Here is a 16624-nt window from a genome sequence, read left to right on the forward strand (position 1 = left end):
AATATGTTATATAACTTGCTTTGTGAGAAACATTTGAATTTTTCTCATGGGGATTCGGCAGTGAGTCGGGTCTCTTACATGGGCCTCCCTCAGGGCTCCTGTTTAAGCCCCCTTTTGTACAACTTCTTTGTAAGCGACATTGACAATTGCCTTACACAAAATTGCAACCTAAGACAACTTGCAGATGATGGAGTGGTGTCTGTCGTAGGATCAAACGAATCCGACCTGCAAGAATCCTTACAAGATACTTTGAACAATTTTTCAACCTGGGCCATTGGGCTAGGGATCGAATTCTCCACGGAGAAAACAGAGATGGTGATTTTTTCTAGGAAGCATAGACCAGCAAAACCAAAGCTTCAACTTTTGGGTAAACCGATCACTCATGCTATGTCATTCAAGTATCTTGGGGTATGGTTCGACTCCAAATGTACTTGGGGGGCCCATATTAGGTATCTGAGTAAAAAATGTCAACAAAGAATAAACTTTCTCCGTACAATTACCGGCACCTGGTGGGGAGCCCATCCCGAAGATCTTATAATGTTGTATCGAACAACTATTCTCTCAGTGATGGAGTATGGCAGTTTCTGTTTTCAATCAGCTGCCAAAACACACCTCATTAAACTCGAGCGAATTCAGTATCTTTGTCTCCGTATCGCGTTGGGATGTATGCCCTCAACGCATACCATGAGTCTCGAGGTTTTGGCACCTCGTGGCGTACTCCCACTAAAAGATCGCTTCAATTTATTATCTCTTCGGTTCTTCATCCGGTGTAAGGTTATGAACCCATTGGTGATCGGAAATTTTGAGCAGCTGATCGGGCTAAATTTTCATTCTGGATTCATGACTTCATATCATGAATTCATCTCTATGCAGGTTGATCCTTCTTCGTATATTCCCAACCGTGTTTGTTTTCCTGACTACATCAATTCCTCTGTATATGTTGATCTGTTCATGAAGGAGAAAATCCATGGAATTCCAGATTATCATCGATCGGGGATCGTTCCTACGATCTTCAATGCAAAGTATGGGCGTATCAATTGTGATAATATGTACTTTACTGATGGGTCCTCTATGAATGAGTCCACAGGATTTGGAGTGTTCAACGAATTTTTTAGCACCTCCCACAGTCTTCAGAATCCTTGCTCAGTGTATATTGCTGAATTGGCAGCAATACACTGGGCGCTGGACAGCGTCGCCTCACGACCTGTTGAACACTATTACATTGTAACGGATAGTCTTAGCTCTGTCGAAGCTATCCGTTCAGTGAGGCCGGAAAAGCACTCGCCGTACTTCCTTGAGAGAATACGAGAAATTTTGAGTGCTTTATCCAGACGCTGTTATGTCATTACCTTTGTCTGGGTCCCTTCACATTGCTCAATTCCGGGTAATGAGAGGGCTGACTCATTAGCAAAGGTAGGTGCAATTGAAGGCGAAATTTATCAGCGTCAAATCGCCTTCAATGAATTTTATTTTTTAGTTCGTAAAAATACCATTGTTAACTGGCAACGCAAATGGAATGAAGATGAATTGGGCCGGTGGCTCCACTCAATTATCCCTAAGGTTAGCCTCAAACCATGGTTCAAAAGTCTGGACTTGAGTCGGGACTTTATTCGCACCTTCTCCCGACTCATGTCCAATCACTGTTCGTTAAACGCGCTACTCTTTCGTTTTGGTCTCGACGACAGCAATATCTGTGCCTGTGGCCAAGGTTACCACGACATCGAACACGTTGTTTAGTCGTGCGAGGAGTATCTTGTTGCCAGATCGAATTTAGAAAACTCTCTTCGGGCTAGAAGAAGGCAGCCCAATGTGCCGGTGAGAGATGTGTTGGCTGGTTTTTTTCACCGTGAAGTGACGTTCGTGATTATCTCCAGCATCCACATCGCTGTCTCCACCGCTTGGGGGCACGATGACGAGTCAATATCATTTGTTGACACTAGATTTTCGAAAGCGTCTCCGTCCAAATCAATCAGATAATTGTACAGCTCCTCCGGATTATCGGGAAGCTGATATATCCTATTGAGAAAAAAAATATACCGTAGTTGCAAAGCGTTTAAAATTCATACGCTCAAAAGTAAACAAAGATTTTTTCGCGGTTTCATAATTTTCTTCGGATTTTTTGCTAGATATCATTTTTTAAACTCGTCTAGTAGTGTTGTGTTACAGATTTTAGCAATTTAGAATCCTTCAAGAGGTAAAATTTTGATAAATTTATGTTTACTTTTGCGACTCCATTAAACTCGAACTTTGCAAGCTTCAATACACAACAAAACATGACAAAAATGACAGATAAAATGACACTGACACAAAAAAACACTCTTAAATTGTCATGTGGTATCATTCAAAATGCGCTTAACACTTTAGTTGCATTAAAAACAGTTTTTCGCTGGGCACTAATGGATTAATCTCGCAAGCTAAAGTATGGGGAACTTTTGTAGTTGACCTCCATGATTGACCTAAACCGGCGAAAGTATACACAGAACACGATGCATAACGCTTAGGTATTGCAATACACATATTATACACTGCGTTTCACAACTATAGAACCACTCATTTTTTCAGAGTTTCCAGAGATATATAAGAAGTCGGTTGCATTGAAGTATATAGTGTAGGATATTATAACTATCTTCATTTAAAAGGCTGGCCATTTGAACTTTATTGTTGTGTTCAGGCGCCAAACAATCAAACAACTAAAATTCCAGCGTTTCATAACTATAGAACCAGATGGGAAAACTCTCACTTCTTTACAAAATGAACGTCAATTGCACATGAATTACAATAAATATCTAATTCGTGGGTCGTCTTCAGTTCTCAATCAAATCCAGTAACCCATTCGGGGTGGTTTTGACCAAGTTGCATCATGTTGTAGTGTGTGTCTCGTTCTACGCAGAGTATACTGCTCGTTTAAACTCTTCAAATCACTCATACTGCTTGCACACTACATCTACTATTCGTACGATCACTCCTCATAAGTTCTTGATAGGGTTTTGATCTGGTAAACATGCTGACTAGTCCAGAATCTGAAGCCTCTATTTAATAAACCATGCCTTGACTTTCCGGATGCTATGAATTGATGCCAAATAACCCAATTACCGAGGCGTTTTTGATGAAAAAACAGAAGTAAATGATTCTGAAGTACTTCATTGCACTTCAGACTGTACATTGGTGTGTAAAACGGACATGTTAAGGAAAACTTCAATTGTATCTTTGGAAACTTATGTTTTCCAAATTTTAAAATCAGGATCTTACAGTTCAATATACTGGTTTTCGAAATAACTGGACAAATATTTTATAAAAATGTGTTTTTCCATGTTTTTTATTGAAATTAAAACAAGCCGAAAAAAGGGCATTTTTATCGGTGCGGGTATAATGGACATGTAGTGGGGGGAATATGGACAGGTTAATAATATACGAAGCGTAGAGGTTTATCGCTCGCGAGAGGAATAATTTTACTCTCTCTCAGTGTTTGTGCGTCCAGTAACTGAAATAGAACAAAAAGAGAAAGCAATATAAAAAAGAGTTCAATATTATTCCCTTCACTTTCCATCATGCATTGGATGTGATTATGGATGTGACTGTCCATTTCAACCCCACCAGTGCAATTATTTCAATTATTTCAATTTACCACTTACGAAATAATTTATTTTTCGTACATATCTAATATTGCTTCTCTGTCAACTCACAAACCGAAACATAACCAACAGCGAATTCAATTTCGCAATTGAATAACTCAAAACGCTCAATATCGGAGTCGCAAAAATTACATCCACACGCGGAATCATGTTTGATTTTCGGTTTTTGTTTCCCTATTTCACTTTTGATCAGTATTCATTGCCATAGGATGGTTTAAATATTCTAGAAAAGCATGCAGAAGGGTTTCCCATCAACAGAAATTTGAAATTCATAATGCAACTATACAAATCAATCACCTGTCCATTATACCCCCAATATCCGTCTTACCCGCGACTTCCCTATATGTGGAATGGGTTACTTGAACTGATTGAGAACTAGAGATTACCTGCGAATTAGAAATTCATTGTAACCCATGTGCAATTGACGTTAATTTTGTAAAGTAGTGAGAGTTTTTCCATCTGGTTCTATAGTTATAAAACACTGGAATTTTAGTTCTTTGATTGCTTCGCGCCTGAACACAACAATAAAGTTCAAATGGCCAGTCTTTTAAATGAAGATAGTTGTTATATCCTACACTATATACATCAATTCATCCGATTTTTTACCTATCTCTGGAGAGTCAAAAAAAATTAGTGGTTCTATAGTTGCGAAACGCAGTGTATTATATTTTCCTTTAGAAAACATTTCAGTAACGCTTCAAAATATACAATATGCACCACATTAAGTTCGAGCTAGAGCTCGATACGATAAAACTTTGACGATTTACAAAATACGAAATTTTGCTTCATGTGATAGGCATTTTGATGGTCGATTTGATGTACATAATATGATCCATTGTTATGTTTGCGAACCACACCGTCTGTATCGGGGTTTAACAATGAAGAAGTTACTAAAGTCTAAAAACGATCTATCAGTTTAATGGGCCTGATTCTCCTGTGCGAATGGAATGTGACAGCAATGAACTTCCCAAAGTCACATGATTCAAGTCCAGTAAACTGGGGGTCTCCGTAGCCACATTGGTTGCGCGTTCGCTTAGTAAGCGATCGATCGTGAGCTCAAAACTCAGGGCCCTCATTGACCATCTTTGTGTTGTTACAGAATAGCTACGTCCACGCAACAATCAACAGCGATGGAGATCGATCCACGGTCGAAATAAGATCGATTCATCCATACAACTGCTCTGCTCTGCAAGACACATCGGGCTGCTGTTCTATAAATAACTCAACAATGATCAATCAACTGTCTCCGCTGTCCGGTGGTCCAACTGGATAATGGACGAACAGAAAGAATACTCTTACGTCTAAATGGCTAATGTGTGAATGTACCATATGTAATGGTATAGAGGGAATACTGGCGAATGACAACTCTGTAATGTGCTAATTATAGATATGATAACCATGTGACATGTACACGATTAAAATTCGGCTCTGTTACATCTAAAATGCTAATAAGCCTTAAATAAATAAATGGGATAAAAAAAAAGTCCAGTAAAATACCTAATGAATGACAAATTGTGCAGTGTTCATTGGAATATAGGTCAAAGTTTGTGTTTTTTGCAAAGACTCTATGCATTTAATGCGTTTTATGAATATATATTTTTTCGATTTTTTCGTTGTAGTTTAATTCAAGTCGCTTGTTTATAACTGCGAATATTATTTTAGAATGCTACGAAAATTTTGAAATAACCATTCTACCAGTTTGGTCGCCTTGAAATCTTTTTTGACGTAGGATTACGTCTTTCGGGAACATATCGAGGTACAAATTGCAACTCGAAATTCGAGCACATCGTGAAAATTGTCCAATTTCAAACGCTTATTGCTCAGTCATTTCATGATGGATTGATGAACTTTTGGCGTCAGTCGATTTCGGCACTCCATAACAATTTTCTATATTGAAGAAAATGATATGTATCATGAAACTAACTATCGAACAATTGAAAAATATCAATCCCTATCCTAACGGAAATACCAACTTCTGATTGGTCGAAATTGACGACACATGCGGCGAGTCCCTAACAGAGACATCTAAGCCCCAAGCGGCCTGGGGGAAATCGGCATAGCAAATACATGAAAGTAGGGGGAAGTCTGTTCCTACCGAAAAGTATTCCCTAACAGAAACATCAAAACCAAGCTGCCTGGGGGAAATCGGCATTGTAAATACATAAAAGTAAGGGGAGTCTTTGTTCCCACCGAAATGTGTTCCCTAACAGAGACATCAAAACCATGCTGCCTGAGGGAAATCGGCATTGCAAATACCGTTTTGTCTCATATTCCGAAAAGTCTCAAATTCCGAACACAAATCACATTTTCAAATGTAGATTTACTATACTTTAATGTTATAAATAATTGAATAATGAAAGCCCTGATATTCTTTGAGGTATAAGCTACATTTTAACATCATTTACAGGCATTGATATAGCCTATAATTTAAAATATTTAACAAAAAAGTGACAGTCAAAGATAAAATGCTTGCGTTAGCAAATTGCGTAAAAACAAGCATCGTTAATTTTTCAGTTTTTGTAGTTCTTTCAATTTTTTTGTTTGATTTTTTTTCATGTTAAGTGCTATAAAAGGTGAGAATATACAATAAATGAATGAAAATAATGATTTGTTATGCAAAAATATTCATTAAAATTAGTATTGAAGTAGTGTTCGGAATTTGAATCAAGTTTCTTTCCATGATTCAAATTCCGAACACTTCATTTTAAATGTAAATTTACTGAGCTTTAATGTTATAAATAGTTGAATAATGAGAGCTTTGAAATTCTTTGGGTTTTATGCAACATTTTCACATCATTTACAGGTATCGATACAGCCTATGATTTATAATATTAAGAATTTGCAAAAAATTGGCAGTCAAAACCAATGATAAAATGTCTGCGTTAGCAAATTCCGTAAAAGACAAGCATCGTTAATTTTTCAGTTTTTGCAGTTTTTTCAACTATTTTGTTTGTTGTATTCATATTAAGTGCTAGAAAAGGTAAGGGACTATAATAAATGGATGAAGAAAATTATATTTTCTGCAGAAATATTCATGTAATATAAATATATAAATATTCATATTCAGTATTGAAGTAGTGTACGGAATTTGAATCATACATAGAAACTTGATTCAAATTCCGAACACTTCATTTAAAATGTAAATTTACTAAACATTGATGTTATAAATAATTGTATAATGAAAACAACAATTTAAACAAACAATTTAAAGGGCGCTTCTCCACTGGCCCAACAACAATCAATCAACACTCAAAATGTCTTCGCCACGTTGCCCGTTGACGAAATGGAAGCGGACACAGCTAACGGGGGAATCCCCGGCGCAAAAACGTGACCACTCCCAAAGTTCAAGAACAAGTCCCCCCGGTGATACCCCCAGTTAGCTTGCCTAAAAAATCGAGTGCAGCGGACAAGCCAAATCAGGTTCCTCCTGGTTTCCGTGGGAATGGTTCACCTTTGAACGGCCCAGCACTCGAGGGGACATCAAAAACCCCAACTGTCCCTGTTTTTCCGTCCAGTTCAACTTCCCAATCGGGATTTATAAAGTTGACTGACCTTGTGGATCAAATCTTCACGTGTTTTAACGTTTCCGACTCCATCAGAACCATTGTCATCTCAATGCTTCCAGTGTTAAAGACAATTTTGCAGCAATTGATACAAACATGGCCCCTCCTTGCAATGATTATCTCTCTTGATGTCTAATTTAAATAGAGAGGTCGGAGATATCACTGTTTTACAGTGGAATTGTCGTAGTCTTATCCCAAAATTGGATACATTCAAAATTTTAATTCATAACTACAATTGTGATGTTTTTGCTCTGTCCGAAACTTGGCTTTCTTCGCGAGATGATCTCTCTTTCCATGATTTCAATATTATACGCTTGGACCGTGATGACAGATACGGAGGGGTGTTATTGGGGATCAATAAGTGCCACTCATTTTTTTCGAATTGACCTTCCACCTATTGGAGGGATTGAAGCTGTTGCTTGTCATGCAAACATCAGAGGAAAAGACCTCTGTATTGTCAGCTTGTATTGGCCTCCGAGAGCTGCGGTTAGCCGCAAGCAACTTGTTGACATGTGCTCACTTCTTCCTGAGCCACGATTGATCTTGGGAGACTTCAACTCTCACGGAACTGCCTGGGGGGAACAGTACGACGATAATCGTTCATCGTTGATATATGACCTTTGTAACAACTTCAATATGACCGTTTTGAACACTGGGGAAACAACACGTGTGCCTAAACCTCCTGCTAACCCAAGTCCTCTTGACCTCTCGCTTTGCTCGAATTCACTATCGTTAGATTGCAAGTGGAATGTAATCCAGGACCCCAACGGTAGTGATCACTTGCCAATCAAAATTTCCATCACCATTGGGTCGAATTCTTCTGAATCTATAAACATGGCATATGACCTCACAAGACACATTGACTGGAAAAAATATGCGGACGCAATTGCTCTAGCCATCAATTCCAGAGATGGTTTACCTCCATTGGAGGAGTATAGCTTCCTTTCTCGTTTGATCTATGACAGCGCGGTTCGCGCTCAAACGAAACTCATCCCAGGTTCCACTATTCGTCGAAGGCCTCCCAATCCATGGTGGGATAGCCAATGTTCTAAGCTTTATCAGGATAAATCGAACGCATTTAAAGCTTTTCGGAAACGTGGAACCATTGAGAATTTTCAAACGTATTTGGACCTTGAAAATCAATTTAAAAACATGATCAAAGGGAAAAAACGTGCTTATTGGCGAACTTTCGTGGGAGGTTTGTCACGAGAAACGTCAATGAAAAAATTATGGAAAGTGGCTCGAAACATGAGAAATCGCTCTTCATCGAATGAAAGCGAAGAATATTCACATCGATGGATTTTTAAATTTGCACGGAAAGTTTGTCCCGATTCCGTTCCTGTGCAAAAAATTGTTCGAGATATACCACAAGATAGGTGCGATCTTGATTCCGAGTTTTCGATGCTCTGCTTTCATGTAACAATTCTGCTCCGGGATCGGATAGAATTAAGTTCAACTTGCTGAAAAACCTCCCTGATGTGGCGAAACATCGCTTGTTGAATTTATTCAATCGGTTTCTGGAGCATAATATTGTTCCAGATGATTGGAGACAAGTACGAGTTATAGCTATTCAAAAACCCGGAAAACCCGCGTCCGACTTCAATTCGTACCGCCCAATAGCAATGCTGTCTTGTATACGGAAATTGTTGGAGAAAATGATCTTGTTTCGCCTTGATCGATGGGTTGAAACGAATGGCCTACTCTCAGATACACAATATGGGTTCCGCAGGGGCAAGGGGACGAATGATTGTCTTGCGTTGCTTTCTTCAGAAATTCAAATGGCTTACGCCGAAAAAAAACAAATGGCTTCAGTATTCTTGGACATAAAGGGGGCCTTTGATTCTGTTTCAATAGAGGTTTTGTCAGACAAATTACACTCTCGGGGTCTACCGCCTCTATTGAATAATATGTTATATAACTTGCTTTGTGAGAAACATTTGAATTTTTCTCACGGAGATTCGGCAGTGAGTCGGGTCTCTTACATGGGCCTCCCTCAGGGCTCCTGTTTAAGCCCCCTTTTGTACAACTTCTATGTAAGCGACATTGACAATTGCCTTACACAAAATTGCAGCTTAAGACAACTTGCAGATGATGGAGTAGTGTCTGTCGTAGGATCAAACGAATCCGACCTGCAAGAACCCTTACAAGATACTTTGAACAATTTTTCAACCTGGGCCATTGGGCTAGGGATCGAATTCTCCACAGAGAAAACAGAGATGGTGGTTTTTTCTAGGAAGCATAGACCAGCAAAACCAAAGCTTCAACTTTTGGGTAAACCGATCACTCATGCTATGTCATTCAAGTATCTTGGGGTATGGTTCGACTCCAAATGTGCTTGGGGGCCCATATTAGGTATCTGAGTAAAAAATGCCAACAAAGAATAAACTTTCTCCGTACAATTACCGGCACCTGGTGGGGAGCCCATCCCGAAGATCTTATAATGTTGTATCGAACAACTATTCTCTCAGTGATGGAGTATTGCAGTTTCTGTTTTCAATCAGCTGCCTAAACACATCTCATTAAACTCGAGCGAATTCAGTATCTTTGTCTCCGTATCGCGTTGGGATGTATGCCCTCAACGCATACCATGAGTCTCGAGGTTTTGGCAGGCCTACTCCCACTAAAAGATCGCTTCAATTTATTATCTCTTCGGTTCTTCATCCGGTGTAAGGTTATGAAAATCCATGGAATTCCAGATTATCATCGATCGGGGATCGTTCCTACGATCTTCAATGCAAAGTATGGGCGTGTCAATTGTGATAATATATACTTTACTGATGGGTCCTCTATGAATGAGTCCACAGGATTTGGAGTGTTCAACGAATTTTTTAGCACCTCCCACAGTCTTCAGAATCCTTGCTCAGTGTATATTGCTGAATTGGCAGCAATACACTGGGCGCTGGACAGCGTCGCCTCACGACCTGTTGAACACTATTACATTGTAACGGATAGTCTTAGCTCTGTCGAAGCTATCCGTTCAATGAGGCCGGAAAAGCACTCGCCGCACTTCCTAGAGAGAATACGAGAAATTTTTAGTGCTTTATCCAGACGCTGTTATGTCATTACCTTTGTCTGGGTCCCTTCTCATTGCTCAATTCCGGGTAATGAGAGGGCTGACTCATTAGCAAAGGTAGGTGCAATTGAAGGCGATATTTATCAGCGTCAAATCGCCTTCAATGAATTTTATTCTTTAGTCCGTAAAAATACCATCGTTAACTGGCAACGTAAGTGGAACGAAGATGAATTGGGTCGGTGGCTTCACTCGATTATCCCTTAGGTTAGCCTCAAACCATGGTTCAAAAGTCTGGACTTGAGTCGGGACTTTATTCGCACCTTCTCTCGACTCATGTCCAATCACTGTTCGTTAGACGCGCTACTCTTTCGTTTTAATCTTGCCGATGGCAATATCTGTGCTTGTGGCCAAGGTTACCACGACATCGAACACGTTGTTTGGTCGTGCGAGGAGTATCTTGTTGCCAGATGGAATTTAGAAAACTCTCTTCGGGCCAGAGGAAGACAGCCCAATGTGCCGTTGAGAGATGTGTTGGCTCGGTTAGACCTTGATTACATGTCCCAAATATATGTCTTCCTAAAAGTTATCGATCTTCGTGTGTGATTGTCCTTATATCCTTATATTCTCCTTTTCCTTTTCCTTCGCGAGAAAGCAAATCCCTTCTTACTAACAATAGAATAAGGTGAAATGTTAATACGTATTAGATATAAGATAGGCTTAAGAATTGAGTATGATGAATGTGAGTGTGAACATTGTCAACATATCCTTATATCCCTTCCTTTTCCTGAAAAAAATGTCACCCTTCTAAACTCGAGCAAACCGCGAGTAATCGGTTCTCTACTTCATTAACACTAGAATTAATGAAAAATGTTTATATATATACTTGTAACAATACAGATAGGAGTTTGGCTCCTTTAAACTTATGTAACTGAGCCTGTAAAAATAAACGATTTAATAAAAAAAAAGAAACTATTTTGTTTGCTGTTTATATGTTCGCTCGGTAAGAAAAACGTTACGAATCTGCTATAAACTGTTAAAAAATCTTTTATGCAGAAATCTGTATTAAAATTAGCGTTAAAGTAGTGTTCGTAATTTGTATCGAGTTTCGACGCATGAATCGAATTCCGAAAGAAAATATTCGAACACACTATTTTCCGGCAAATACAGCGATAGTTCACAAATTGGGGTACAAGGACAATCCAATTCTGGAGCTACAATATAAAAAGACCATTTGTAAACAAATGTTTGCGAGCTCTTTCCTTGCAAAACGCAGGTCGCAGGTGCAAACCAACAAAGTAAAATTGATTTTCTTTGGTTTTCAATTAAAACCACAATAACAAACCCCGGTTTTGTCCTGAAGTGACAGGTCGAACTTGATTATATACTGATTCGATTATACAGCCCTGCCAACTCGATATAGTGGTTCTCCGATTTCCGTGAAAAGTGGTAGTTTTGTTCTTCATCGCAAAATATCAGACCCGTATTTTTTATTTTTTTGTTAGGGTGGTCCAAAAATTATTTTTTTTCCGAAAATGACTTTTTTTCAAAAAAAAACTATAACTTATGAACTACTGGACCGATTCAGATGATCGACATATCAAATTAAACCAGTTAGCTGGTCTTTTTTGAGAAAATACTGCATCTACAAGTTTGAAAAATTTGAATTTTATTTTCATAATACATATTTGTTTTTTATAGTTTCCACGGTGTCGAGACCAAGGGCGATATATTTTTTTATATTTTTTCTTGAAAGCTGAAAGCTTTTTTTCTTGTTTACATAACATGTCCAAAAATCAGAAATGTGATTTTTTTATTTTGAATTATAATTTTTCAAAGTAAATCTATCATGTTTCCCTTTTTTTCAAAAATGCATAACTTTTGAACAACGTAACAGATTTGGATAATCGACATATTAAATTGAAGTCAATGAGCTAGTCTTCTTTGAAATAATATTTTATTTGCAAAAAATGGAGTCCTATTCGCATAGATCTAGTCGCATAGGAATATCGAACGAAGACTAAATCATGTTAACTTTGAAAAATAATAACTCAAAAACGATAAAAAAACACCTCTGATTTTCGAATATGTTATGTAAAAATACTAAGCTTTCAAGAAAAAAATATAAAAATGTATAGCGCCCTTGGTCCCGAAACTATGTAAACTAGAAAAAAACGAACACAATCGATAATTACAAAAACAAAATCCAATGTTCTTGCGAGTAAAATATTTTTTCCACAAAATATTAGCATATTCGCTTTGATTTGATATTAGGCTGTCAAAAAAGTCCTGCGGTATTTCCGCAAGGTGTCGTTGTAAGCGTGTAGTTATAGTTGTATTCATTGTATCGAGTCATACTATAGCTTGTTGGAAAGGCTATAATATAGTCCTTGACAGTGTTTTGTTTGGTTAAGTCGTTCGTGAGTTATAGTGTCGCAAATATGGAGCAAAATAAAGAGAAAATCCGACATATTTTACAGTACTACTATGACAAAGGCAAAAATGCATCTCAAGCTGATTTTTTTTTTTCCAACCATTCTTTGTGTGGACACCGACTGGATAACATCGTTGCTGGACGGGCTGGACGGCGAGGGATCGAGTGCCTTTCTCAAGGCAAGAGGGCGGAGGTGGTAGCGCTGGAGTAAAATAGAGTAGTGTTTTCAAAGGGCCTTTCTCAAGGCTAGAGACGAATGAACTGAAAAAGTTTAAAGTCTCTATAATACAATACCATTACCATTACCACCATCTCAAGCTGCCAATAAAATTTGTGCAGTTTATGGACCCGATACAGTTTCCATTTCCACCGCACAACGATGGTTTCTACGTTTTCGTTCTGGTGTAGAGGTCGTCGAAGATGCGCCACGCTCCGGAAGGCCTGTCGTCGAAAATTGCGACAAAATCGCTGAATTAGCCGAGAAAGACCGGCATAGTAGCTGGGGATAAGTCATCAAACCGTTATTAACCATTTGAAGAAGCTTGGATTCACAAAGAAGCTCGATGTATGGGTGCCACACACGTTGACGCAAAAAAAACATATTTGACCGAATCGACCAGGGGTTAGACATCAATTGAATATAGGCTACCCAAAATCAAAATCAATATGGCGTCATTTGTTTATCAACATATCATTTACGAGGATTGAAATCGAAAAATGCGCTGCTTTATTCTAACTGCATGAGCGATTTTCATATTTCGGTTTCACATGGAGGTGTTCACATTTAACATGGAGTTTAAAGTTAGCCACTATTCGACTATATAACCGGACCGGATTTGACGTTTTAGTCGTACCCCTGGTATCGACGCATGTGAATCGCTACTGAATCGCAACAAAATCGACCCGTTTCTGAAGCGGATGGTGACTGGCGATGAAAAGTGGCTCACTTACGACAACGTAAAGCGCAAACGGTCGTGGTCGAAGCCCGCTGAAGAGGCTCAGACGGTGGCCAAGCCCTCATTAACGGCCAGGAAGGTTCTGCTGTGTGTTTGGTGGGATTGTCAAGGAATAATCTATTATGAGCTGCTTCCCTATGGCCAAACGATCAATTCGGACCTGTACTGCCAACAACTGGACCGCTTGAAGGTAGCACTCATGAAGAAGAGACCATCTCTGATAAACAGAGGCCGCATTGTCTTCCACCAGGACAACGCCAGGCCACACACTTCTTTGGTGACGCGCCAGAAGCTCCAGGAGCTCGGATGGGAGGTTCTTTTGCATCCGCCGTATAGTCCGGACCTTGCACCAAGTGACTACCACCTGTTTTTGTCCATGGCGAACGAGCTAGGTAGTCAGAAGTTAGCCACAAAAGAGGCCTGTGAAAATTGGCTATCCGAGTTTTTTTGCCAATAAGTATTATGAAGTTGGCATCTCGTTTAGAACAAGTCATCGAACAAAACGGCGCATATTTGACTTAAAACAGATGATTGTAACTAATTTTATGAACAAATGAAAATTTCAAAAAAAAATACCGCAGGACTTTTTTGACAGCCCAATATATCGATCATCTGAATCGGTCCAGTAGTTCAAAAGTTATGAATTTTTTAAACAAATGCATTTTGGCTGTTCGGAATTTGAGACAAAAGTGTTCGGAACATGAATCAGTGACATAAATGGTGTTCGGAATTTGAGACAAATGTGATTAATGTAATTTTTAGTTTTCCACCATGAAAATATTTTTGTGAAGTCAAATGAAAAAGAAGGCTCTATTATATCGAAAAATCAAATTAATTTCGCGAAAAAGTACCATTTTGAGTAATGAGACACTGTTAAATGGCCATCAAAGCTTTAGTGTTCGGAATACGAGACTAAACGGTACATGAAAGTAGAGGGAGCTTTTGCTCCCACCGAAATGTGTTCCCTAACAGAGACATCTAAACCAAGCTGCCTGGGGGAAAATCGACATTGCAATGGAGGCGATCTGGTGTAGTGGTAACATCCATGTCTCTCACGCTAAAGGTCACGAGTTCAATTCTCACTCCCGACATTCTCCCAAAAATGGAAGTTAAAGTGACGAACCAGCCAAATGAGTTGAAAGTCACTATAATACAGATAAAAAAAAACATTGCAAATACATAAAAAAGTAGGTGGAGCTTTTGTTCCTACCGAAATGTGTTCCCTAACAGAGACATTAAAACCAAATTATTATCAAAGAGTTTAACGATTTAATTTTTCAAACATATCCAAAATCAACAGATAGCCTAACGGAATCCAACGTCAACTATGCGGTCGTGTCTCGGACACAACCCTCCTGTGACTTTTTTTATTCAAATTGTTATGTTAATGTTTTTCTTCAAATAATAATTACATACCTAGGTATTCGAAAGTAATTTATATTAATAATTATTAAATACAGTGTGAAGTTTCCTCACTAAACTAAGCACAAAGCTAATTCGCACGAATAAGAAAAAAAAACTAGAGATATAATGTTTAATGAAATTTGCCTATGGAAGGGTCTGAGGTATCACTTCATTCTGGAATAGACATATGCCTTCAATAGGAACTAACAGATAACCGCACACACACCCCCCCCCCCTCCTTTGTTTTCATATAACGTATATTTATTCCCATTCCCATCATTCCAGAACGCCACAAACGCTACCTCAGATGATGTCAAACCCGCCAAAGATGCTGCGTCTGCCAACGACAAAAACAAGACCGAACCAAACAAGCTATGCGGCACGTGCAACTGTGACGCCGCTAAGCGAACCTTTGACTGCTCGGCGATGAAGCTGTACAAACTGTTCAATATGAGCGAGTGGGCAACGCTCAATGAGAGCGGAGTGGCAACGGAAGTAATGCTGCTAGACCACAACGGGATCCCCGAGGTGTTGCCCTTCCCCAATCTGGACGTGAAAGTGCTGGATTTGAGTCACAACAACATTTCACGCATCGCCAAGAAGGCCTTCTTCGCGTTGAAACAGCTGGAAGTGTTGGATCTATCGCACAATATGCTCACAACGAAGACACTGGACCCGGTCGTATTCGAGGGCCGATACGACCCGGATGAATTCCTGCCGCTGGAGAAGCTGAGAGTGCTCCGGCTCAGTTACAATCAGCTTCACTCACTGGATCAGGATTTGTTCGAACATATGCCTAACCTGGAAAAGCTGAGCTTGATGGGGAACGTTTTCAAGGTGATCGATCAGTTAACAGAGACGGCCATCGGTAGTGTGAGGACGTTACGCTCTTTGGACCTGAGTTACATGGAGTTGGAAGATCTGCCGGTATATGTTTTCAATGCGCCGCAAGGACTGCAGCACCTGAATTTGACCGGTAATTTACTTATCTCGGTGCCGGAGGCACTTCGCTATGCGAGTAATTTGAAGTGGCTCAGTTTGGACGAGAACCCAATCAGCTCGATCCAAGGGGAGAAGTAGGTGTCACTATCACAATTTTATGAATTCGAATAATTTTATTCCTCTTTGTCTTCCAGTGTTTTTCCCGCATTGAAATCCCTGGAATTTCTCAGCCTTTCGTACATAACGCCCTTAAAGGTAATCGGACGTGGTGCATTCGGAAAACTGGAGAACCTTCGAGAAATCCACATCTGCAATAATCCAGAGTTTTCGTTCCTCCAAGCCGATGCATTCGTGCGATATGACGCAGAGGTACCAACAACCAAGCTTTGGCCGCGAGTTAAGCGACTGTATCTGCACAATAACAACCTGAGTGCGCTGGATCCCCAGCTGCTGGCACGATGGGACGACATGGAGCTCATCGATATCCGTAACAACCCGTGGAGCTGTGATTGCGACAATCAGTGGTTCATCGGGACGCTACTGCCCATCATCGAGAAGACGACGCCCAAAATAATGAACAATATAATGTGAGTAGACGTCGATGATGTGTAGGTTACAAAAGCTAGCGTTCCGTTCATTTGATGGATTATTTTCATCAAGACTCATTACCGTTATCAGAAATT

The 16624-nt window shown here is 39.5% G+C and overlaps 1 protein-coding gene across 1 annotated transcript in view; it reads left to right on the forward strand.

Moving 5' to 3' along the window:
* The window catches only part of LOC129764999 (leucine-rich repeat neuronal protein 2), a 48193-nt gene that overhangs the window by 13948 nt on the left and 17621 nt on the right, over window positions 1–16624 (forward strand). Inside the window, exons 2-3 of the mRNA XM_055764738.1 lie at window positions 15285–16075; window positions 16136–16528. Of these exons, the coding sequence (XP_055620713.1) occupies window positions 15285–16075; window positions 16136–16528 (1184 nt within the window). The remainder of the gene's footprint in view (window positions 1–15284; window positions 16076–16135; window positions 16529–16624) is intronic.

Source organism: Toxorhynchites rutilus, chromosome 2 (genome assembly GCF_029784135.1).
Source record: "Toxorhynchites rutilus septentrionalis strain SRP chromosome 2, ASM2978413v1, whole genome shotgun sequence".
Lineage (NCBI taxonomy): Eukaryota > Metazoa > Arthropoda > Insecta > Diptera > Culicidae > Toxorhynchites > Toxorhynchites rutilus.